Here is a 24,867-nt window from a genome sequence, read left to right as displayed (position 1 = left end):
TTGACCGGCTTCCTCGGTTCCTCCCAGGAAACAAGTCGAGACCACATTTCCTGTTCCTGGACTCTTCCAGGCTTATTAGACCACGGCTCCAATCAATGGCCATGCCTGCGGGGAGTTGGAATCCAACAGATCTCAAAAATGTTAACCAAAGGGTTTAGGATTTTTTCCATAGGTCCTCCAGAAAGCTGGAGAGTGGTATAGATTCAGGACAGATTAAGGTTGTCCTACTTAACACCACCCATAGAGAAATTCTGACATTTGTTGAAATGAATGATGGCCAATTTGCCTGGCATTAAAAGAGGGGCAAATTAAATTCCTAGTGGACAGGTTAGTGGCCATGATGGCTAGATACAAATCTCCAGTGTCTCGGAGTAGAAAATAAGAGCAGGACAATGTGCCTTGTTGGTCATTTCTAGGACTCCTGATGATTATTCTAAATTAGAAAATGGTGGACCACAACGATTTTCATTTGATACTCCAGGACATTTCTTAGGGGTTTGGGGCATCAGTTTCCAGTTGCAGGCTGCCTACTTTATTTGGCTTCCTCTTGTCCCCTAACTCTAAAGTGAACAATTTTTTGACCCAAGCTGACGTTCAGCCACAGAATCCTTTCTCCGTGACTCTCAAACCCACTTCTGACCATAATAACCCAACTTGGATGGGATGCTTTTCTACCATTTCAAGTTGAGAAAGATATTGCCAGGTGTGCCTCCGTTCAAAACTCAAGAAAGGAAAACCCCAACTCCATGTTTGTAGAGAAAGGTTCTTTTACTGAGTATGAACTGAATGCAAAGAAAGGAAAGGAAAGTCTGAAGCAATAGATGCAAAAATTACATATTTTCAGTGAGCCTTGGTGGCGCAGCAGACTAAAGCACTGTTAAGTAACATCAGCTGCCTGCAATCACTGCAAGTTCAAATCTCACCAGGCTCAGGGTTGACTCAGCCTTCCATCCTTTCGAGGTAGGTAAAATGAGGACCCGGTTTGTGGGGGCAATAAGCTGACTTTGTATAAAAAAGAACACCGCTTTTTTGGGTGGGGGGGGGCGAAAGCCCTACTAAGCAGGTATATACAAAAGTATGAAGGCTATTGCTTAACGCATTGTAAGCTGCCCTGAGTCTCCGGAAAAGGGCAGCATATAAATCGAACCAATCAATCAATCAATAAATAAATAAATATTGAAAGCATCCCCAAATCCCTCTCCCCAAGGACCCAAGTTGAATGTCCAATCGACATCTCCCCCAGGTGTCATGTGGGGTGCTTCTTCAGATGGTCCCATCTATCTGGTATGCCGGAACGGTTGACCTTGAGTGTTATCAGCAATCCCTGGAGCTGTTACGAAGGCAGTGAGAGTTTCCCTCCCTTTCAAGAGACATCTCCACCAGCTCATTTCCCCCCTCCCAAATCCCTAAATTACCTCCCCCCTCCCGTTACTATGGCAACCAAAAGCAAGCAAGCATCATAGAGGCTGACAGATATAAAAATCCTCGCCGATATCTGGTTGCAAAAACCAAGAAAGTTATACACTGAACTTCTTCTAATTAAGCAGTTTCCTTTCTTCTTTATCTATGCGCAGAAGTCTTATCAAACTAAAACAGACTACTTGCACCATTAAACATCTACTCGGAGAACTACTAGGGAGGAACCAGAGGTGGGATTCACTTACCTTCCCTACCGGTTCGCAAATATGAACCGCACGCGCCACCGCTGCACATGCGCACAGCCTTCCGCGCATGCACAGTAGTCACGCATTACGTCCGAGCGGGTGGGCAGAACCTCCCATAGTCGCCGTTACCGGTTCGTGCGATCCGGACAGAACCGGCTGAATCCCACTACTGGGAGGAACCCTCTTTACCCTCTTTCTCCCACACACATTTCTTCTCTTGTTCTTGCTCCTCTGGAATGCAGCCCTCCCTCCTGGGAATCCAGACAACAATCCACCCTACTGCAGCCATGGGCTGAACGTAATTGAAACTTTCTGCATACTCATTCTCAGAATCTGACCTCAGTTACATGGTGTGCTGGGTCGAGATTCCTTCCCTCTCAACCGTGATAGAGGAGCCCATATCTCTTATGAAATCTTCTAAAACCAGGCAAGCAGTAGAAAACAATGGAATGGAATACTTTTATTTAGCCAAGTGTGGTTACAGGCGCAAGAAATTTGTCTCCAGTACAAAGCACTCAGTGTACTTGCAAAGCAACAGAGAGAATAATAATACTGGTAAAAGAGGGAAGTAAAGAAGATAATAAAAAGGATATAAATAATAATACTACAGCCACACTGTACGGGTTAATATACATACACAAAGCTGCCCACCTGCATTGTAAGTCACACGTCTGTGAATAACAAACTTCCACCTCTGTTCCTGCTTTAGAAATGGTGAAAACGTGTGGTAAAATACTTTTCACAAGAGGCAAGAATGCAACTCCCGCCATTTTTATTATTTTCCTACCAGAAAAATGAGAAAGGGTAGAAAAAGTGGAAAAAAGTAAACAATTTTGCTGCTTTGGTGTGACCACCTGCGTTTGCTGTAGGCGTCCATGCGAGAAGAAGAAACGGCAGCTACCATTCGAGATGTCGAGGTGCGGCAGATGGAGCTCGAAACTCAGCAGCGACTTTTTGAACAGGTACGTGACCAGAATTTAGGTATTCCAGAAGTATAGCCAGGCAATCTAGGCCTGTTCTATGAGTGCCAAAGGAATCCTTCTAGCTTATATATTTGGCTTGCATTGGCTTCAGGTAAAAATTGGATTTTTGTTGTTGTTAGTTGTGAAGTCGTGTCTGACCCATCGCGACCCCATGGACAACATTCCTCCAGGCCTTCTTGTCCTCTACCATCCTCTGGAGTCCATTTAAGCTCACGCCTACTGCTTTTTCAAGAGGCAACTAGACTTTTTGGTTTTTCTTTGAAGATGTTTCACTTCTCATCCAAGCCAGAGTTGAAGAAGCTTCTTGGATGAGAAGCGAAACGTCTTCAAAGAAAAACCAGAAAGTCCACTTGCCTCTTGAAAAAAGCACCTTTGAGACAAACTAACTTAGCATGACTATGAATGGAATTATGCCACCATGCAGTATTCCCCCTTGTGAGAGACTCCTATCGGGTTTTTTTTGGGGGGGGGGAAATATTTTTTAAATTTTGATTTGGAGTTCGTTATCCCACTACTGTCTTTTCTTTTCTTTTTTAATCAGAAACTTGTCAAAGAGCAGGAAGCCATGACACAAGAAGTCAAAGGGGAGATGGACACCAGCCGGAGGAAAGCTGATCTTGAAGAACGTTTATTTCAGAGGTTGATTGAAGCAGAACAAGGAGGAAATCGGAAAGTTCATGAAGTGAGGGCCTCATGCAAGACCATCAAACGTGCTCCAGATATTTGGGGCTTCTGTTGCTAAATTCACTGACCATTGGCCCAGGGGTGAAATTCAGCAGGTTCTGACAGGTTCTGGAGAACCGGTAGTGGAAATTTTGAGTAGTTCGGAGAACCGGCAAATGCCACCTCTGGCTGGCCCCAGAGTGGGGTGGGAATGGAGCAGTGGTGAAATGTAAAATTTGTTACTACTGGTTCTGTGGGCGTGGCTTGGTGGGTAATGTGACTGGGTGGGCGTGGCCAACTTTTTTTTTTTAACTTTTAAAAGCATTTTTTCTACAACCTCTTCGGCCGAAGAAGTTGTAAAAAAATGCTTTTAAAGGGCTCTGACAATCCCAGCTGAGCCTCACAATCATCATTTTTTTTAACTTTTAAAAGCATTTTTTCCTACAACCTCTTCGGCCATTTCGGTTCTCATCTAAGAACTGAAGAAGCTTCTTGGATGAGAAGCGAAACGTCTTCAAAGAAAAACCAGAAAGTCCAGTTGCCTCTTGAAAAACCACCTTTGGGACAATCATGACCTGGGTGAACTGGGAATCTCCATCGACATTTGCTCGAAGGAAGATGTGCAGCTTCATTTCTGGTGCTCTCTGACGCGATTTGTGTCATTTTAGGTGCTTGAAGAATCTTTGGCTAAAGCCCATCAAGAAAACATTGACGTAAATTGGCAAGTGGAGCTCCTCCACAAGCGAATCTGTGACGACATGGACCGGGACCAACGATACCAAGAGGTGGCCGAACTCCTTCACAAGACCAGAATGGCGGAAGTTAATCTGCTTGAGGCAATGAAGGAAGAGTTGACTGAAAAGGTGAGTGGCTAAAAGTCTGCTAAAGATTGGCCTCTGCTGTTCTGTCCACGGCAGGGTGAAAGGGTGAGAACCTGAAATCTGAGGGGTCCTTGGTGGTCTCTGAGCTTGGTTGTTTTCTTGCAGACATTTCATTATCCAAACTAGGTAACTGTTGCGACCGAGGCCCAAATAGTGATTACCAAATACAATTCAGTCCTGAACAAACGTGTTTTATTAAAACAGCTGAGAATTAATTCATTCTCAGCTTTAGTCCAAAACAAATTCTTCGGCCTTATCACCAACCTTTGATGTCTTTGGCAACCTGCCAAAGGCTTTTCTTGGCAAAACCCCCACAAAATTCAAGAGACGCTGACAAGAAGCACTGGAATCAATGCTGCTTTCCTACAAAGAGCCCAAGACCCTTTGCTGCTCTTTTAAGCCTTATGGGAGGGGCCAATCATCTCTTGGCCTTACTCCCAAGTCGTCCTTCTGGCAACTCTTCTCTGGAGGCTCCGGAGTCCGCGCATCGCTCCCAGATGGCCCTGGCCCCATCTCTGCCTCCGACCCAGAGCCCTCATCCGGGCCTTCCCCTGACTCCAGGACTGGCCCATTGTCCTCCCCAGCCTCCTCACTGTCCGACTCCGCTGCCAGGTCTGCAGGCTGCTGGCGGACCACAACACTAATATCATCAGTGTTGGTCATGTTAGTGATAGCAGACTAGCACCAATGATGTGATAGTTAGTCCTCGACTTAGAACAGTTCATTTAGAGACCGTTCAAAGTTACAACAGCACTGAAAAAAGTGACATGACCATTTGTCACACTGACGACTCTTGCAGCATCCCTCTGGTCACATGATCAAAATTCGGCCACTTAGCAACCGCCTTCGTCTTTATGATGGTTGCAGTGTTCCAGGGCCATATGTTCAGTTTTTGCTACCTTCTGACAAGCAAAGTCAATGGGGGGAATTCAAATTCACTTAACAATCTGGTTACTAACTTGACAAATGCAGTGATTCGTTCTTTATAGAAATGGCTTGTTTATATTATTATATATATATAATATATATATAAAAAGCCAAAAGTTGTGATTTGATGTTAATGCCTTATTTTACTGTAACAGAGAGAGTCGGAAGTTAATGCTTTTTCTTTTCTTTTCTTTTTTTTTCCTTATCTTTCCTCACTTCCTTTTTCCCTTCCCACCCATCCCACCTGCTTTCCTATTTATTTTGTATTTTACATTGCTTTATAACTCAATTAAAATGTTAATGGGGAACAAATGCTTAACAACCATGGCAAAACAAGGTCGTAAAATGGGACAAAACTCACTTAACAAATGTTCCACTTAGCAACGCCAATTTTGGGCTCTATTGTAGTCGTAACTCAAGGACTACCTATACTTAGTTTGGGTAAGGAAACATCTGCAAAAAAACAAGCAAGCTCAGAAAGCACCAAGGACCCCTCAGATATCAGGTTCAAGGACTACTTGTACTCATTCTCTTGAGTCATGGTCACATTTCTTGTGTCCTTGTTTTTTTTTTTGTTTTGTTTTTTTTTTGTTTTTTCATACGATGGTGTCACTGAGGGGCTTTTAGTTGTGGAGAGAATCCTTCTCTCTTCCTGCTTTCTCCTTTTCTAATGGAAATGTCCTGCTTTTTTGTCCCATTTTAGCTGGATGAAACCATGGTAAAAAAAGAGCAGCTGACAGCACAGCTGGACATCATTGCTGCTTCGGATGCCAACAGGAAGCGGTTTCTGAACCAAGAAATGAATGATGCCATAGAACTGGCAGTAAAGCTTCAGGACGGAGATGGCTATTTTGGTGAGTGGAGGAGCTGTTTGTACACGACAGAACAGACCTACAGAAATCTCTATGATTTCGTTCATGAGACATGTATTACGGCCGCTGGGACTTCTGGGAGCTGAGGTCCACCCATCTTAAACTTGCCAAGGTTGAGAAACACTGCCCTGAAGACAACCTGAGGGCCGTGGCCCACTACCAGGCCGTGGGCTATTCACAACCGGGCTGTGTAAACGGCAGGCCAGCACATGCTCGCAACCCCACCTTGCGCAAGCTTCCGGCGCACCTGCCCCTCACACACAACCTTCGCCCCCCTCCCCCCATGCTGGACCGTCAGCCCAGAAAGATTGGGGAACGCTGCTTTAGAGAGAACAATCCACCTCCTCACTTTTGCTGTATTTACATTACAATGGGTATCATCGTTTTTTTAAAAAAACTACATTTTGCCAAACATTACAGCTACTTGAGAGGGTATTAGAACCGTGATGGCGAATCTATGGCACGCGTACCAGAGGTGGCACGCAGCGTTCTCTCTGTGGGCACGCAAGCCGTCGTCCCAGTTCAGCTCCGCTGCGCATGCCTCCTATGGGCCGGCTGGTCTTCGGGTCTCTGCTGTGCATGCACAGGGGACGGGGCACATGCAGGGTGCGTGCGCGGGGGGTCATGTGTGGGGGGCGATGCAGGGGGTGGGGTGCATGTGCGGGGCAGCGCACGCATTGCATTTTGGGAGTGCAGAGGGGGCCTGCACACATGCACGCCCTTTGGGCACTCGGTCTGGAAAAGGTTAGCCATTACTGTATTGGATTTAAACAAATATTATTAAGTATTAAGTATTTAAACAAATACTTAATAAATTTATTACAGCCAACTACTCCAGAAGATTTTGGGGTAGCTTATGTATTATGAATTAAATTGGGGTTTTTTTTAAAAAAAACAAGTGTTCTATAGGCCAACCCAAGGAATATCCTATACATAAAAATCAAAAGTACATTATCTGGCCGAACATATTTCAAACGCGCCCACTTTTTACAGAGCGACTGCGGGATCTGAGAACCTCCAAGACTCAAGAAGGTTCAGAATGGCATCAGGAACCTAGGAAGATGCAACATGGCAATGCCTGTTTAAACGAATCCTCTGGGGGAGATTCCTCCATCCACTGTAAGTGGCAAAACATGGTTTTCTTTTGAAGGAGAAAATATTTAAGCATGACAATCTGCTCTTGCATCTGGTTGCTGTTGGTAGCCATAAATAGTACTTGCAATCAAATAGCTTGTTGAAGGTGAAAAGATGTAGACCAAATTAGGAATCAACCCCTCAAGGAAGGTTAAAGCTATTTTTATTGAGAGGAGCTGTAATAACAGGTTGGGGTTGTACGTCTGCCCCTCCTTATACTCATGTGAATTAGGGAAGTGTCTGTCTGAGCCTCTTCCGCATAATTTCTGCTTCTTTTGAACTTAAATTCTCCATCAGGGCCATCTTTCTTATTCTCTGCAAGCAAGGACAAGATTGAAATCACGGTACAGTCAGTTTCCCCACCCTGGTGCCGTTCAGATGCATTGGGATTACAAATTCTACAGTGTTGTGACCTAGGCTTCCTGAGTCGTTAAAACACACAAGTAGTTCCAAAAACCTCTTCTATTGCAACAGCTGTGAATTACGTTCATTCACAGCTGAGTCCCAATTAGTTGCAAAAGGTCCTTTGGAAGAATCAAACAGAGATGCCAACTGGGAACAGAATTAACAACGTTGCTTTCCTGCAAAGGGCCCACGTGCCTTTGTTCCTCTTTTAAGCCTTATGGGAGAGGCCAATCATCTCCAGGCCTTACTCCTGAGTCATCCCTTTTGTTTTAACTGTTCGTGCCTTCTGGCAGCTCTGCGCATGCGCGCACTAGGAACAGGCTCCTCCTGTTCCTCTGCCTCTCTGCTGTCCAACTCTGAGGCTCTGGAATCCGCGCATAACTCCCAGATGGCCCTGGCCCTATCTCTGCCTCTGACGCAGAGCCCTCGTCCGGGCCTTCCCCAGACTCCAGGACTGGCCCATGTTCCTCCCCAGCCTCCTCACTGTCCAACTCTGTTGGCAGCTCTGCAGGTTGCTGGCGGACCACAACATACAGCTCCTCAGATCCAGATGTGACCCAAGCTTCTGAATTGAACAGTGGAAGGGCAAAACAGTGATTTATTTTTTAAAAAACCTGCCCTGAATAAATGTATATTTCCTCTGCCTTCCAGCGTCCATTTGGATGGTTAAGTTCTGTTTGCTTTAACTTTATTTATTTATTATACTCATTTATGTGGCTGCCTAACTCACACACAGGTAGCTCCAGGTGGCTTTCAACATTAAAAACCCACAAAAATAAAAACCCATAAAACCTCCCCCCTTCTCCCCATGGCAGCAGACACACATTGAAATCAACCAACTGATCAGCTCCATCTCCCTTTGGGGTCTCAAGCCCATTGACAAAAAACACATCTTTGGAGCCTTTTGGAAAAAGCAACAAGGTGGGGGCCAGTCATAGCTTGGGTGGGAATGATGTTTCATAGAGAAGGGACACCCACTGAGAAGACCAGATGTACATCCATAACAGAAGAGACCCATAATATGCCCTGAATCACCTCAACTGTGAGATGGGCAGCAAATAAATATAAATAAATAAATATCCTACCTTACAGAACCTTTATAGGCAGTGAGTGGTGGGATTCAAAAATTTTTATTACAGGTTCTGTGGGCGTGGCTTGGTGGGCGTGGCATGGCATGGCTTGGTGGGTGTGGCTTGATGGGTGTGGCAGGGGAAGGATACTGTAAAATCTCCATTCCCTCCCCGCAAGGTTATTGCAAAATCCCCATTTCCTCCCGATCAGCTGGAACTCGGGAGGCAGAGAATAGATGGCAGGGCCAGTCAGAGGTGGTATTTATCGGTTCTCCAAACTACTCAAAATTTCCACTACCGGTTCTCCAGAACTGCTGAATACCATCTCTGCTTATAGGGATTGCCTATAGCCGTGATGGCATGTGTGATAAAAGTGGCACGCAGAGCCATTTCTCTGGGCACGTGAGCCATCGCCCGTTGCTCTTCCGGGTTCTGGCGCGCTGGCCAGCTGGTCTTCACGCACGTGGGAACGCCAGAAATCCGAAGAACAGCCACATGCGCCTGCCGGGAAGGTGAACTTCCAGTTTCCGGCGTGCACATGTGCACTGGGTAGCTGGTCTTCGCGCGTGCATGCGTGCCAGAAACATGGCTGGAGCGCATGTGCACGCCGGAAACCAGAAAATCATCTTCCCAGTGCACGCATGCGCACCAGGCGACTGCTGTTCCAGTTTCCAGCATGCATGTACGCTCCCGTTTCAGCACTCGGCACCAAAAAGGTTTGCCAACACTGGCCTATAGAATCCCAAGGGACATTTGCCCTCTCAGAATAAAACAGCTGGCTGCTTCTTGGCTCTTCAAAGATATAGTCACTGAGCTTGTGATGCTGATGTTGTAACCGATCATTTTTTTAAAAAGGCCTCCTTTCACCTTTCCAGTCTCTTTAGACCGAGGACGGCAGGAGCTGGAATCGAAAGAACGGGAAATAATGGCTGAAGTTAGACAACTCAGAAAGAAGCTCATGTCTCACGCTCGGGGGAAGGCAAGTTTACCACCAGAGGCCCAGTGAGAGAGAGCTGAAGAGAGAGAGCTGAAGACCAGCTCTCCATGGACTTGTTCAATGAGATTCCAGGAAGAAGAGATTGATTTTGCATCATGTTTTCAAAATACCTTTTTAGAATTATTTTTGTATATAAAAATAAAACCTTTGAACAAAGATGGGACCTTTTAAACTTTTAGCCAGTATTTTAAATACGTTTTAAATAAACAGTTGCAACTTATCTTCCGAATCGCAGAATCGTTGGTGGGTAAGAGCTGAAAAAGCAATGAATGGCAGGGTAGGGGGGTGTTCCTTCAGGATTTTTCTTTTATTTCTGTTGATCTTTTGGTCTGTCTGCCTTCTGGCAGCTGATTCAAGGCTTTTATTAAAAAAAAATTAATAGAACTTAAGTCCTGTCCAAATCCGGAATGCTTAACACGAAAGGATCTATTGGATTTTGGAGATGTGATTTGGCAAAGGAAGTTTACGTGAGGAAATGCCAAGAGTAATATTTGGAGTATAGAATATTTAATATTCTATAATAAAAAGTTCTCAAATATTTTGGCCACCTAATGAGAAGGAAGGACTCACTGGAGAAGAGCCTACTGCTGGGAAAGATTGAGGGCAAAAGAAAAAGGGGACGACAGAGAACGAGGTGGCTGGATGGAGTCACTGAAGTAGTAGGCGTGATCTTAAATGGACTCCAGAGAATGGTAGAGGACAGGAACACCTGGAGGAACATTGTCCATAGGGTCGTGATGTGTCGGACACAACTTTGCAACTAACAATAACAATATTTGGAGAGTGATTCATTGGGGAAAATTTGCCGCATGTAGGCATACCTGTTGTACATCTTACCTGAGCTTGAAAACAGACTTGATTTCAGCATCTCCAAGGGACAATGGTCTGTTGCGTTTGCCCTTGTGCATTGTTGAAGAAGTCCTCTGAAATCCATTCCAACGACCAACCTTAGACTAGGCTTCTAGTGTCAGCCTGAACCTCACCAGTTGCAATCATCACACTGATCCCAGAAAAAAATAAGGATGTCATCCAGATGTCAAACTTTGGCTTTTAACCCAGAAGAAGCCTGCCGTTTCCCTCTACGATGGGGTTTTTTTCAGTCTCACAGTGAAACCAACAGCTGTACATTGGTCTCCCACCCAGCTGCCTGCCCAGCCTGAGCCTACTTAGCTTCAGAGGCCCACAAGGTTGACCGATTCTCTAGTGGGAATCCATTCTGGTTGTTGTATCCTAATAGAAAATTCCCAATGGAAGAGTTGTTAAACCAAGAGAAAGCTGGGCAGCCATTCCTAGGGATGTCGTCACTGCCAATCACAGCATTGTGAAAGTGTCCGTCTATTAAATCTCTTGATTGTGCTGTGATTGTGCAGTTCTGATCACCAATGTGGGTTACAACAAGCACACAAGACACATCCTTTTAAGAGGCATCTGGCTTCTGGTGTCATTCATACCTGGAATGGCTGCCATTTGTAAATCCCAGAAGCCGGGATTTTTCTCATGCTGAGAACTAAGGGAACAGAAGTTGCCTTCGGAAGTTGTGGGAGCTTCATCACTGGAAGCTTTCAAGAAGAGACTGGATTGCCGTTTGTCAGAAATGGTGTAGGGCAGGAGTCTCCAACCTTGGCAACTTTAAGACTTGTGGACTTCAACTCCCAGAATTCCTCAGCCAGCAAAGCTTGTGGACTTCAATTCCCAGAATTCCTGAGCCAGCAAAGCTTGTGGACTTCAACTCCCAGAATTCCTCAGCCAGCAAAGCTTGTGGACTTCAATTCAACTTCAAAGCTTTGCTGGCTGAGGAATTCTGGGAGTTGAAGTCCACAAGTCTTAAAGTTGCCAAGGTTGGAAACCCCTGGTGTAGGGTCTCCTGCTTGGCCAGGGTGGAGGGGTGGACTAGATGACCTACAAGGTCCCTTCCACCTCTGTTAATCTGATTTGCCAGTCTAGTGACAACGTTCATTCTCCAGAAACTACAGAGGTGCACCAATGTACTTATCTTGGTTCGTGAATCCTATTTTGATGGTTCACACAATCTTACAGATGGCCAGAGGGAAGGTTTTCATGCACAGTGTCAAAAATTAGCCAAAATTTAGCACCACTATCACAAAAAAATGTGGGTGTTCTTTGGGAATGCAAGCTGCAAGCTTTACAGATGTATGGACTTCAACTCCCAGATTGCCCCAGTCAGCCATGGGAGTTGAAATCCACCTGTCTTAAAATTGTTTTGAGATTGAAAAATCACCGCTTTCATTCATTGATCACGTTTTTTTTGGCTTTAAGAACAGCCAAAGGATTTCTGAGTGTACTTTTTGAATAAAATAGGATCATGTTGTCTAAAAAGATCCAAATACACTTTTAAAAAAATAATAAATCTGGCACCTTGGCTGAAAATCACAAACTGCCCTGTTTGAAGGAAAAGCAATCTTAAAATTGCAGCAAATCCAAATGCTGGTTGCTAAAATAAATGCCAGTATTATAATTTATATATATATTTTTTTACAAAAGTAAATTTTAGTGTAAGCCCACGTGTGCCCAGAAGTCAATGTATAAGAAATATACTTAATTAAGTACAGGTTTAATTCTAAGGACAGGATTGGAAGAGGCAAAGCTAGTTCATCTTTTGTCTCCTTCCGGAAGTAGCCTTAGGCGTTTTGCACCCGAAAAATAAGGTCGTTTGGATGGCATCAGGGGGTCCTCTTACCTAAGGTGGTCCAACGAGTGGGGTTTGTTTTGTTTTTTTTTCCTTTTCTTGTTGGGGCGAAAAAGTTGCTGTGCCCCGTGTGAGGCTCGAACTCACGACCTTCAGATTATGAGACTGACGCGCTGCCTACTGCGCTAACGAGGCGCATGGAAAAGCGGGCAGAAAATCGCCTCATAAAGAGGAAAACTCTGCCGAGAAGACGCCCTACCTAGTTTCTTCACTACAAAAAAAAGTGGGGGGGGGGCTTGGAGGAAAACAAAGTTTCTCCTCCGTAGAGAAATTGATTGTATCGGTAAGAAACAACCCCGGATTGAACGGGTGGGAGGATTTCCGCCCCTCCCAACAAGCTGTCCCCACGTTTTTCCCACACACACCCTCGGGAGAAAAATGCGATGGCAGAAATGCGGGTGGGCAAAGGTTGAGGATTCTCTCCAGGTCTAGTTAGACCATCCTGGGGACCCCTGGAGCAGAGGGACGGGGCAACGGGGGAGGGGAATCTGGCTACCCCTGTTGGGTTTTGATAGGCAAACCAGGGGTCGCCCAAGGCCTACGGGGAGCAAACAATAGGCAGCACAATTTTGAATGCCCGCTAGAGGGCAGCCGTGAGAGGACTACAGCGCTCTGCTGCCCTCTAATGGTTACCGCAGATATAGCAGTTTTGGGAAAGGCTAGGGCAGCTGGAGGAGGAGGAGGAGGAGGAGGTGATTCTTATTATTATACATGAAACTCAGTCAATTGAACATTCAAAAATGCATCACAAATATCATTGAGTGGTGCCAATGGTTGATACGGGTTGCTGCCAGCGTCCTAGGTATCAACCAAGTACCTTCTTAAGATGTACGATGTTCCGAGTAGCGCAGTTTTTTGCAGTTCCCCTGGTGTTCTTGCACGAAGCTGCAATTTGCTGAATGTTATAAAATTCTTGGACATGGTACCAAGTGCCCCGATGAAAACGGGTATCACTGTTACATGTTTCATCCATGGCCGTGTAGTTTCGAGGGCCAGGTCGTGATATTTCGTGATTTTATCCAGTTCTTTTTCTTCGACTCTGGCGTTGTTATTATTATTATTTATTTATTTATTTATTAAACTTGTATCCTGCCAGAGTCCCAGCAATTCTGGGTAACTCCCAACCACCAATGAAATAAATTACAGTAAAATCAGTAAAAGACAAAATGTGGCATTTTTAATGCTCCCCCCCCCGTTTTTTTTTCCAATTATGGTTATAAATCTTAGCACCTGGTATTATTGTCCATTGATATTTGCACAATAGGTTTAGAAATTGTTAACATTTGGTTGTATAAATAGCTTAGACTATTGAGACTAGAAAAGGGAAGGAAAAACTATTCTGTCGATGTTCATTACAATTTTGGAAGTCAATACTACAAGCATGGTATTTAGTTTTTCAATCCAAGTTTGAGGATAAGATTGGACGCGAGGTGGAGAACCACAACTTACATCAAAATAATCGTTATAGACTAGAGGTACCAATCTTAAAGCTCATTTCTCAATAAAGTCTCTCTTGAATTGTTAATAAGGCTTTGTATCTGTGTGCTTGTGTGCCTTGTATATATACAGGTAGTCCTCGACTTATGACCAGTCACTTAACAATTGTTTGACGTTGCAAATGACCCAAAAAACGGGACTCATGTCCTGAATTCAAAATTCTGACAGTCAGGCCCCCTTTTTGATCATGTGACCGAACTTCGGACATTCGGCAATTTGCAGCATTCTGCAGTCACATGACTGCATTTTATGACTGTCTGAAATTTGATCATGTGATCATTAGGATGCTCCAACAGTTATGAGCGTGAAAAACCTCATAAAGTCACTTTTTTCAATGTCATTGTAACTTGGAATAGTCACTAAATGAACTGTTGTAAATTGAGGACTACCTATATGGATTAAACCTAATTTATCTGCAGGCCTATCTGTTCAGGGGCAGCCTGCCTCATATTCTCAAGTGTTCAACTGCTTTGAGACTTTTATTCGTCATTAAAAAATATTAGTGTATTACTTCCAAAGCAGTAATAGTAATTTTTAAAAAAGCTTTATTCTCTGTTTGCCTAAAGTTTTTCAAATGGTGATGAATTAAAAGTCTATTGAGGAGAAATAAATGATAATATTGGAAAATATTTGGAATAGAAGAGTATATAAGAATATGTCAGTTAGAGTTAAGGAAAATGGATATAAAGTGATATGGAGGTGGTACCTAACACCATGTAAATTAAATCAAATAGATGGTAAATATACAAATATTTGTTGGAGGTGCAAGAAAGAGGTTGCAACTTAACTTTTAGTTGTTATAGAAGGAGAAATATAAGGGGGGGAAAATAGTCTCATGATGGGGGGGTGCACTGTAGTATTTGTGTTTTTTCCTTTTTCTTTCTTTCTTTCTTTTTTTGTATTTAGATGTATATGTACTATGTATTATTTGTATTTTAAAAAATTAAAAAAATTAAAAGTCTATTGAACAGAACTATACACGCCCCCAGAAATTTTGACACATTTATTTACTTATTTGTAAAATTTATTGGCCGCCCATCTTACCACAGGGTAACTCTGGGCAGCTTGCAATCTGAAAAAGATAAAAACTATACAAAACCTAAAAGACATAAAGAAAATACAGTCAAGATCCAATTACTGAGCCTCAATTAAAAGATGGGGAGGAGGAAGATTGGTCAAGGTCCATGGAGAAACAGTGATGGCAAAAACAGGCATAAGAATGGCCAGATGTTAAGGTGATTTTCAAACGAAGTGGCTCATCCTTTTCAATGGTAAAAACACTCCAGTGTGAACTGCATGAGCTACAGTGAAAGGCTCTGTTCCTCTTCACATGTTCTCTTGGCAAGCTAACCCCTTTGTCTGAAACGACAGTCTCCTGCTTGAGCAGGGGGTTGGACTAGAAGACCTCCAGGGTCCCTTCTGATAAAATACTGATGGGATAAACAGAACCGAAAAACCAAAGAAGCGCTTCAGTGCAGCCACGTGGCATTACGTCGGACAGTCCATGTGAGGAAAGCAGCCTCGGAGTTTCTGGAACCATTTTCTTTCAAACTCCATGGTGGATGCAGTCAGGATGGATGGCAAGGCTTCAGCAGAGAAACATTTCACTTCTTCCTGAGCTTCTCCTTTTAGCTTTTCCGGGACAAGATCTTCTCCCATAACCTACGAGGAAATGCATGTACAGGAAGCAGAAATATCAGTTTTGCACTAGCTTAAAAAAAAACGTTCAGAAAAGAACCAAGATGTAACTTCACACAAAAACAATAAATTAATCAAGTTCATAGCCCAAACCTTAATTCCTATTTATACATCACTTACTTTCAAATGTACGTTTGCTTTCCAAGTAAAGCATACAGAATTCTGTGTGATTAATATTGTTTAATACAGTATGATTAATACTGTAACTAAACTACCATATTTTTCGGACTGTAAGACACACTTTTTTGTCTCCCAAAAGGGGGTGAAAATGTCTGCGTGTCTTATAGACCGAATATTGCCAAAGCCTCGCCTACCCACCAGCCATTTTTTGGCCTCTGCACGCCCTGTTTCCAGGCCTTTTTTCGGCCCGTTTTCGGGGCTTTTTTCAGCCTGTTTTTGAGGCTTTTTGGACCCGTTTTTGAGGCTTTTTTGGCCTGTTTTCAGGGCTTTTTCTGGCCCGTTTGTGAGGCTTTTTTCAGCCCATTTCCGGGCTTTTTTCGGCCCATTTTTGAGGCTTTTTTCGGCCTGGTTTTTTGGCTTTTTCTGGTCCGTTTCCAGGGCTTTTTTCAGCCCTTTTTGAGGCTTTTTTTGGCCCATTTTTTTCCAAAAAAGGGCTGAAAAAAGTTTCAAAAATGGGCTGAAAAAAGCCCCGGAAACAGGCCGAAAAAAAGACTGGAAAAGGCCCGAAAAAAGGTAGGCCAAAAACCTTTTTTTGTTGTTTTCCTCTTCTAAATTTAGGTGCATCTTACAGTCAGGTGTGTCTTATAGTCCGAAAAATACCGTAAGCTTTGTATGATTATTATTGTTTAATATAGTATGATTAATACTGTAACTAAACTAAACTTTGCATGATTACTATTGTTTAATACAGTACATTGTCACGTTCACTGCCATTTTAATCACTATTTTACGACATACTGTTATTTTTTATAAGAGTCTCAGGAAAAAAAAAAAAAACGTATACTTCATTAGCTCTGACCGAAAATATTTCTCCCCTCTCACATCAGATTGAGACAGAGTTGGACATTTGCAAAGTTTAAAAAAAAGCAGGATTAATATTCTGAAATTATAACTACTAGTAGATTTCTAATTTGATTAATGTTACCTGGAAAGGGTGGCTCAATTCATGCAATCCTTAAGCATGAAAAAAATGACTGACCTTGTTAAAGATTTATATGGGATAAGGTTATATCCTATATTTATTTATTTATTTTGAATCAAGTTTAATTGATTTCCCCCCCCCTCATTTTCACCCGCATAATTTTATGAACAGAGTATTGGCCATATCATAACTTATACAATTTAACATATTCAAATACATTTTACTCAATTACAATTTTTGCCAAAATTTCCTTTTTCCATTTTTTAATCGTGTCTTAAAATTTCTATGCTTATTTATATAAACAACATAGATGCAATATGAAAGACAGAATGGACTATATATTTTGTTGTTGGAAGATGTACAAATTCGAGAGAAATAATAGTAACAAAAGAATTAATTGAAATTGCTACCCTTAACCGCAACATTCATTTAATGACTGCAGTTTAGTGACTTACAATCACCACAAAAAAAAAATCCTCAAACCATAAAAATGATGTTTTTTGCAGTGATCATAAGGGCAATTGCCGGGGTCGTTAAGCAAGAACCACAATCATAAGTGTGAACCCACTATTTTACAATTATTACGACTTACAACCGTTATGGGTAGGTTCCATTATATTTGTAACGCAAAGACTACTGGTATTTAAGCAGAGACAGAAGACATTTTAATGGGCCCTGTAATTACAGAATTCCTGCATGGAAGGGATGAGGGGATAGAGTAGATGACCTCTAGAATAGCTTGTAACCCTAATTCTAAAATTCTACCCATATTCTTACATTTCTGAACAGGCATCCCTTTAAATTACTGTCATCATCACCCAACCCAGGGGTGGGCTCCTGGGGGTTCGGGCGATCTTCTAGCTAAGGAGATCAGCAAACCCCCAAATACCACCCTTGGCTGGCCACGCCCATGCCACCCCTCCCACCCCACCCCTCCCAGGAGTCTCCACATGGCCCGTTCATCATTCCAGGTAAGTGCAGGGGCAGTGCAGAGGGTTTGGGAGGGCCCAAAGAACGGGCCTACCAGAGGTTCCGGAAGTCCCAAAATGGGCTTGTTTCCTGCCTCCGGAGCCTGGGGGAAGCAGTTTTCACCCTCTCAGAGGCTTGAGGAAAGCCTCCAGAACCTGGGGAGGGCGAAAAAACACCCTCCCACCCCCCCCGTTATGGTGCAGGCAGCTGACTAGGCCACGCCCACCATGGCCACGCCCACCCAGCAACAGGTAGCAAACCCATTGCTAAAGGATCTGAAGCCCACCCCTGCCATCACCTCTTATTCTTCTTAAGGGCTAATAGGAAAATAATAATAATAAAGCAGCTATCTGCAAATTATTGGATGTTATTTCTTCACGATTCCTACTTAACGCAGAATGTTTGCACAACCCTTGATGAATTGTGACCGACCTCAGTCATCAAGGACAAGATATCTGCCTCCAATTCAAAAAATCTAATTTTGTCTTCAATTTCCTGTTGCATTTTCAGATTATTCTCTAAAGCAAAAGAAGACTGAGTCAACTGCATAAGCTGAAACAAAAGCCTGGAAACAAAAGAGAAAAATGAACAGTTAAAATCAGAATTGGGATTGGAACTTTCACTGCTAAACATTAAGTGAGTTGCACACAATTTTATGACTTTTGCTGTGATTGTTACGCAAATCACTGCAATTTGTTAAGCAAATCAGCACAACCGTTAAGCGAATCTGAGTTTCCCCCTTGACTTTGTTAGTCAAAAGCCCCCAGGGAAGATTGCAAATCATGTGACCACAGGACCAGCAAACAATGTCCTTGACTTATGTCCACAATAGGAGCCCAAAATTTCTATTGCTAAGTGAGACCTTTGTTAAGTGAATTTTTTCCCATTTTGTTGCCACAGTTGTGAAGTGAATCGCTGCAGATGATACATTAGTGACACGGTTGTTAAGTGAATCTGGCTTCCCCATTGGCTTTGCTTGTTAGAAGGTCACAGAAGGGGATCCGATGACCCTGGGATACTGCAACCGTCATAAATACGAATCAGTTGCCAAGAGGTGTGAATTTTGATCAGATGACCATGGGGATGCTGCAACGGACCTGTGAAAAATGGTCATAAGTCACTTTTTTCAGTGCCGTTGTAACATTGAATGGTCACTAAATGAACTGTTGTAAGCCGAGGACTAGGTATACATGCCCGTTGCCAAGTGCCCAAAGTCTGATCACATGACCAAAGGCACACTACAATCATCGTAAGTCACTTTTTCCACCACTGTTGTAACTCTTGGTAGGAGTTGTTGGAGCCTTGGTAGTACAGTGGTTTAATGCACCCTGTAATTAACACAGCTGCCTGCAATTTCTGCAGGTTCGAATCTTACCAGGCTCAAGGTTGACTCAGCCTTCCATCCTTTCTAAGGTAGGTTAAATGAGGACCCAGTTTGTGGGGGCAATAAGCTGACTTTGTATAAATATACAAAAGTATGAAGGCTATTGCTTAACACATTGTAAGCCGCCCTGAGTCTCCGGAGAAGGGCGGCATATAAATCAAATTTTTTAAAAAAAGCAAAAAAAACAAAACAAAAAAAAACTCTGAACTGTTGTTACATGAATGGTTTTAAGTCAAGGCCTACCTGTACTTCATATGCAAATAAGGATATGAATATGTACCTGGCTCTAACAAAGGAGGCACACGCATAGACACGAATATCTTTCCATCTTCGTTCCCCTAAGGAAGCTCTGTTTGTTGTGGGTCCTGGCCCTGGATTTCCCAGGGTACAGACAGGCCTCTGCACGCTTTGCGATTCCACACAAGATCCAAAGCTGCCGTTGGGGTGGACGGTACATAACAAAGGATCATCCTTCCTTTGGCTCTGTGTCTGATGACACCCAAAGCTGACCTCTTTGGATGATACCCGAAGGCAGCCGCCCGCAATTAAGCCATCGCTTTGCCAAAGATGGGCTTTGGTTGCAGACAAGGGGCCTGGAAATGGCAACAAACGCGTGTAAGTTTCAGCCAGCAAATTCCACGTTTGTGGATGAAACGGGTGCAACGAGATCAATTTCTGCAAGCACCCGATCACGTTCTCAATATCCTCCAGAAGGCGATAAATGGCATGCAGCAGATTAAGTACGGCTGTTACATGGTCCGTGTTCGTTGCCCCGTTTCTCTAGAAACAAAGAAAAAAAGCGAAGGGAGAATAGGAGTTAGTCTGATGTGGTGTTTCTTAACTCCATTAATTAAGGTGCTTGACTTCAACTCCCAGTATTCCCCAGCTAGCATAAGCTGACTGGGGAATTCTGGGAATTGAAGTCCAGACATCTTAGTCAGAGAGCCATGGTGGGGCAGTGGTTGGAATGCAGTACTGCAGGGCTAATTCACTGCTCACTCCAGTTCGATCCTCACCTGCTCAAGGTTGACTCAGCCTTCCATCCTTCCGAGGTCAGTAAAATGAAGAACCAGATTGTTGGGGGCAAGATGCTGACTTTGTAAACCGCTTACGGCCGTGATGGTGAACCTATGGCATGCGTGCCACAGGTGGCACGTGTAGCCATATCAGTGGGCACGTGAGCTCAGTGGAAGTTGGCAAACGGGATGTTTCTGGCATCTGGAGGGCCTACGGCGGGGGGGGAGGAAGGCCATTTTCGCCCTCCCCAGACTCCTAGAAAGGCTCTGGAGCCAGTCGAGAGAGAAAAACGGGCCTATCGGGCCATTGCGTGCCAGGAGTGGGGGGAGCGGATGGGGTTGCACACGCATGCGTGGGGGTGGGGCACATAGAATTATGGGTGTGGGTACGCGTGTGTGACACCCCCGTCCCGTCCCCCCCACCTGGCACACGATGGCAAAAAGGTTAGCCATCACTGGCTTAGGGAGTGCTGTAAAAGCATTATGAAGTGGTGTATAAGTCTAAATGCTATTGCTATTGCTATCTTAAAGTGGCCAAGCTGGAAAAACGCAGTGCCAACATCTTCGTAACCTAAACTCTGGAAATTACAAAATACACTTTCCCTAATAAAACAAGTCCACAATTTACTGAAATGTAAAGCTAAAAAAAAATCTTCCAAGAATTTCTCCTGTGTACAAGTGGGTCCAGAAGCATTCCTGAAAACAGAGATTAAGCTTAATGCTAACATTTACTTGACAGTATACTAGTTTCTCTTACATATTCATTTAAATTTATTTGCTGCCCATTTTGCTGCAAGCCTTTTTTAATTAAAAAGAAACTTGAAATAGAATCGAATGGGACATGACAGGCATGAAAAGAAAGAGCTCCAGATATACTGACATGTATATGTTGAGGATCCAAGCTGAGCTATAACGAGAAAAATCACTTAGAAAAATACCAACCAGGTTTTCTGCAATTCTCAGGGCTTCCTCATGTTTCCCCAGATGAGCTAAACAGCGGGCCTGGCTCTCTTTTAAATCTCTTCTCATGGCAATATTACTGGAAGGTACAAGGGCAAGACAACTGGAATATTCCTGAAGAGCCTTCTGAAATCAGATTTACCAAATTTTAGTGTAACTCCAAAAGGGTGAATGCGTTGTGAATCATGCCAAATTATTCGACATAAGGTAACAACTGTCTGTGATTAAAAGTAAACGCAAGCATCACATGGACATTTTCTTGATTTTTAAGTTCCATCAAACTCAAAAAAGCTCTTTTTCCTAGAACTGGATTATTAATTAGAATACAATAAAATAACAGAGTTGGACGGGACCTTGGAGGTCTTCTAGTCCAACCCCCTGCCTAAGCAGGAAACCCTACATCAAATGGTTTCGGACAAATGGTTATCCAACATCTTCTTAAAAGCTTCCAGTGTTGGAGCATTTACAACTTCTGGAGGCAAGTTGTTCCACTGATTAATTGTTCTGTCAGGAAATTTCTCCTTAGTTCTAGGTTTCTTCTCTCCTTGATTAGTTTACACCCATTGCTTCTTTTCCTATCCTCAGGTGCTTCGCTCCCTCTTCTTTGTGGCAGCCCCTGAGATTTTGGAACACTGCTATCATGTCTCCCCTAGTCCTTCTGTTCATTAAACTAGACATACCCAGTTCCTGCAACCATTCTTTGTATGTTTTAGCCTCCAGTCCCCTAATCATCTTTGTTGCTCTTCTCTGCACTCTTTCCAGAGTCTCAACATCTTTTTTACATTGTGGCGACCAAAACTGAATGCAGTATTCCAAGTGTGGCCTTACCATTATGAATTATGCTGCACATAATTCACTTGCCAAATAATATCATGGTCTTTCCAGAATAAATATACATCCATCCATCCATGCAAAGCTGAAATAAAAGCAACCAGACAGGTTGCTTCAGGAATATATAAAATAATCTTGTTGAACCTGAATTGTGATGGACTAATAACTGATGGATTTTCAACACGTTAGCTGGAATTTTGGAGGGCACCAATTTTACAAGGCTGGTTCATGAATGCACCATAAAAATACCTGAAATTCCTGTTGCTTATAGGCCAGATCTCCTCTGAACTTTTTTATGTTGATCCTTTCAAGATCGTCCTGGCAGTCTACCTGTTCACAAAACCACTGTCAAAAGGAAGGAGACATTTTGTTGCATTACTACAAAGGCATAGCAATATCATGCAGTATAAAAGTTAAACCAAATTTTAGACAGTCTCTCTCAAACACACATGGATGCTTTATTATTAGTTACTACAATTTCCTCCAATCAATGACACCTCCCACTCAAAGAGTTTGGTTGTAAATTTCCTGAATTCAGGGATGTATCAGTGACCATACAAGAACTTCCAATTTGAATAGAATAGAATAACAGAGTTGGAAGGGACCTTGGAGGTTTTCTAGTCCAACCCCCTGCTTAGGCAGGAAACCCTACACCACTTCAGACAAATGGTTATCTAACATCTTAAAAACTTCCAGTGTTGGATCATCCACGACTTCTGGAGGCAAGTTGTTCCACTGATTAATTGTTCTAATTGTCAGGAAATTTCTTCTTAGTTCCAAGTTGCTTCTCTCCTTGATTAGTTTCCACCCATTGCTTCTTGTCCTACCCTCAGGTGCTTTGGAGAATAGCTTGACTCCCTCTTCTTTGTAGCAGCCCCTGAGATATTGGAACACTGCTATCATGTCACCCCTAGTTCTTCTTTTCTTGGCATGACAACCATAGAACTCTTCCCTTCTATCCCATTTTTTCCTCCCACTATCAAGAAAGATAAAGGGTTTGAGTGGGATGTAACTTCTAGCAATGCCATTGAAAAGACTGTCAGAGGTTAGAGCCCAGAAAAGACACCACCAAGAGATCACTGATTTTTGACTAATCAAAAGCCAATTTGATATAATGGTTATGAGTAGCTGGCTTAGAAATCAGGATGCTGTGAGTTCTAGTCTTCCCTAAGGCACAAAAGCTGGTTGGGTGACTTTGGGCAGTCACTATCTTTCATCCCAGCCCACCTCACAGGGTTGTTGTAGTGGAGAAAACAGAAGGCAGGACTGTTAGGTGTATTTAACCACCTTGAATTATTTTTACATACACTATAAAAATGGCAGGATAAAAATATAATAATACCAATGTAACATCCCAGATTCAACAATTCTCAATAAGAAAGACAAAAATGTCTGGCTAGTGGAGATTGCGATTCCTAGAGGCAGCAGAAGAGAAGAGAAAGAACCCAAGAAGGTAACAAAACACAAAGACCTGCAAACAGAAGTAGTGAAGAGCCTTGGTGGCGCAGCAGATTAAAGTGCTGTTAAGTAGCACCAGCTGCCTGCAATTACTGCAAGTTCAAATCTCACCAGGCTCAAGGTTGACTCAGCCTTCCATCCTTTTGAGGTAGGTAAAATGAGGACCCGGATTGTGGGGGCAATAAGCTGACTTTGTATAAAAAAGAACACCTGGGGGGGGGGGGGCGAAAGCCCTATTAAGCAAGTATATACAGAAGCATGAAGGCTATTGCTTAACGCATTGTAAGCCGCCCTGAGTCTCCGGAGAAGGGGGGCATATAAATCGAACCAATCAATCAATCAATCAATCAATCAATCAATAAACAAACAAATAAATAAATAAATAAAACAACCGTGACAAAAGAAAGCAAAGATAGTGTCAATAGTAACAGGTGCCTTTAGGTGCAATCCCAAAACAACAGAAGCACCACTTGAACACCATCGGCATTGACAAAGTCACCATCAGTCAATTGCGAAAGGCAGCTTTGCTTGGAACAGCTTGCATCCTGCAAAAGACACCTTTAATATTGTCAAACAACAACATCTACCTATTCCAGATGTTTGGGAAGGGATGGATAGATAGACAAAACTACCAAATCCAGTCTAAGCATCTGGCTGACTGTGCAACCAATCACATAATAATAATAATAATAATAATAATAATAATAATAATAATAATAATAATAATAATAATAATAATAGAAAAAGCACCCTAAAAAAACCCCGCAGGAACTCTCCCTTTCGGATGGCTGGGATTGAGAGCATCCGTGGGCTGTGCTGGTGGTCTCCTTTCCAGGCACTGACCTCCAACAGCCTGCTTTGATCTCAACGATCAATGACAACAGCATTGAACTCCAGCTTGCTCAGATTTGCAAGGACTGGGACGGTCATCTAAGTGGAGCAATGCCCCCCCTCCTCCCCCGACACTAAATTAAACCCAGCCACATCTGTCCTCCCGTTTCTGCAGGGTAGCAGAAGAACAGCTTGCCCCAGAGCATGTGCAGAGTGCAATGTCCTTCCTCCAACACGTGGGTTTGGAGGCACGAAGGTCAGTGAACCTTCCCCCCCCCTTCACCTCGGGCTCGCAGCACCGGGCGCTGTAGGGGGAAGCGAGGGGGCCGCCAGCCCTGGAAGTTCCGCCGCCCTCCTCCTCGAACACCGACTCCTCGAAGGCAAAGGGGAGCAACGCCATCCTCGGCGCCGGTGAGCGACAACCTCCGGAGGCTTCGCTGCTAGAGCGGCTTCCCCGGATCATAGATGACGCCACCAATCACGGCTAGATCGTCTCGTGTCAAACGATGCTGCCCTAGACTTAGGAATGTTGCTTACATCCGCTGCTTCGAGTTTTCGGGTTCGCTTCGGAAGTTCTTTCCCGGTGAAGAAGAGAGAGCTATTCATGCAGAGCAACACTTTGGGATCAATACTTTGGGAAGCGGTGGTGTTTAGTTGTGACTGGGCTGCCGTGCCGTTCCCACATGGCTGAGCCAATCCAAATTCATGCAACCTGTTAACTTGTAGTTCGTTTCACTGCGCTTCAAAATGAATCAGTGGAGCCGATTTATATAGCTATAAATGTGGTAAAAATTTAATTCAATGTTTCTTGAGCTGGG

The 24,867-nt window shown here is 43.4% G+C and overlaps 2 protein-coding genes and 1 non-coding gene across 4 annotated transcripts in view; 1 reads left to right on the top strand and 2 right to left on the bottom strand.

Annotated features, from left to right (window-relative positions):
- The window catches only part of TBC1D31 (TBC1 domain family member 31), a 38,401-nt gene extending 28,633 nt beyond the window's left edge, over positions 1-9,768 (top strand). Inside the window, exons 17-22 of the mRNA XM_070942035.1 lie at positions 2,534-2,626; positions 3,189-3,329; positions 3,979-4,173; positions 5,822-5,972; positions 6,984-7,109; positions 9,475-9,768. Coding sequence (XP_070798136.1) covers positions 2,534-2,626; positions 3,189-3,329; positions 3,979-4,173; positions 5,822-5,972; positions 6,984-7,109; positions 9,475-9,605 — 837 coding nt within the window. The 3' untranslated portion in view covers positions 9,606-9,768. The remainder of the gene's footprint in view (positions 1-2,533; positions 2,627-3,188; positions 3,330-3,978; positions 4,174-5,821; positions 5,973-6,983; positions 7,110-9,474) is intronic.
- Positions 9,769-12,365: 2,597 nt separating this feature from the next.
- Positions 12,366-12,438, bottom strand: TRNAM-CAU (transfer RNA methionine (anticodon CAU)). The gene has a single exon. It is a non-coding gene; the product is annotated as a tRNA-Met (tRNA).
- Positions 12,439-14,880: 2,442 nt separating this feature from the next.
- Positions 14,881-24,512, bottom strand: CUNH8orf76 (chromosome unknown C8orf76 homolog). Of its 2 annotated transcripts, none has more exons than XM_070942032.1 (6): positions 24,333-24,512; positions 22,010-22,105; positions 20,912-21,055; positions 19,234-19,733; positions 18,002-18,134; positions 14,881-15,462 (listed from the first exon to the last, which is right to left on the bottom strand). In XM_070942032.1, the coding sequence occupies exons 1-6, from the start codon at positions 24,510-24,512 to the stop codon at positions 15,289-15,291; spliced, it is 1,227 nt and encodes a 408-aa protein (XP_070798133.1). In that variant the 3' UTR covers positions 14,881-15,288. The 2 variants fall into 2 exon arrangements, with proteins under 2 accessions (XP_070798133.1, XP_070798135.1); XM_070942034.1 differs by having other exon boundaries at positions 20,912-21,052; positions 24,333-24,455.
- Between the last annotated feature and the right edge of the window lie 355 nt (positions 24,513-24,867).

The sequence above is a fragment of the Pituophis catenifer genome, unplaced genomic scaffold (genome assembly GCF_029215685.1).
Source record: "Pituophis catenifer annectens isolate HBS135680 unplaced genomic scaffold, rPitCat1.0.hap2 SCAF_3, whole genome shotgun sequence".
NCBI lineage: Eukaryota > Metazoa > Chordata > Lepidosauria > Squamata > Colubridae > Pituophis > Pituophis catenifer.
Note: the sequence above shows the minus strand (reverse complement) of the source record. Positions and strands in the feature narration are given on the sequence as shown.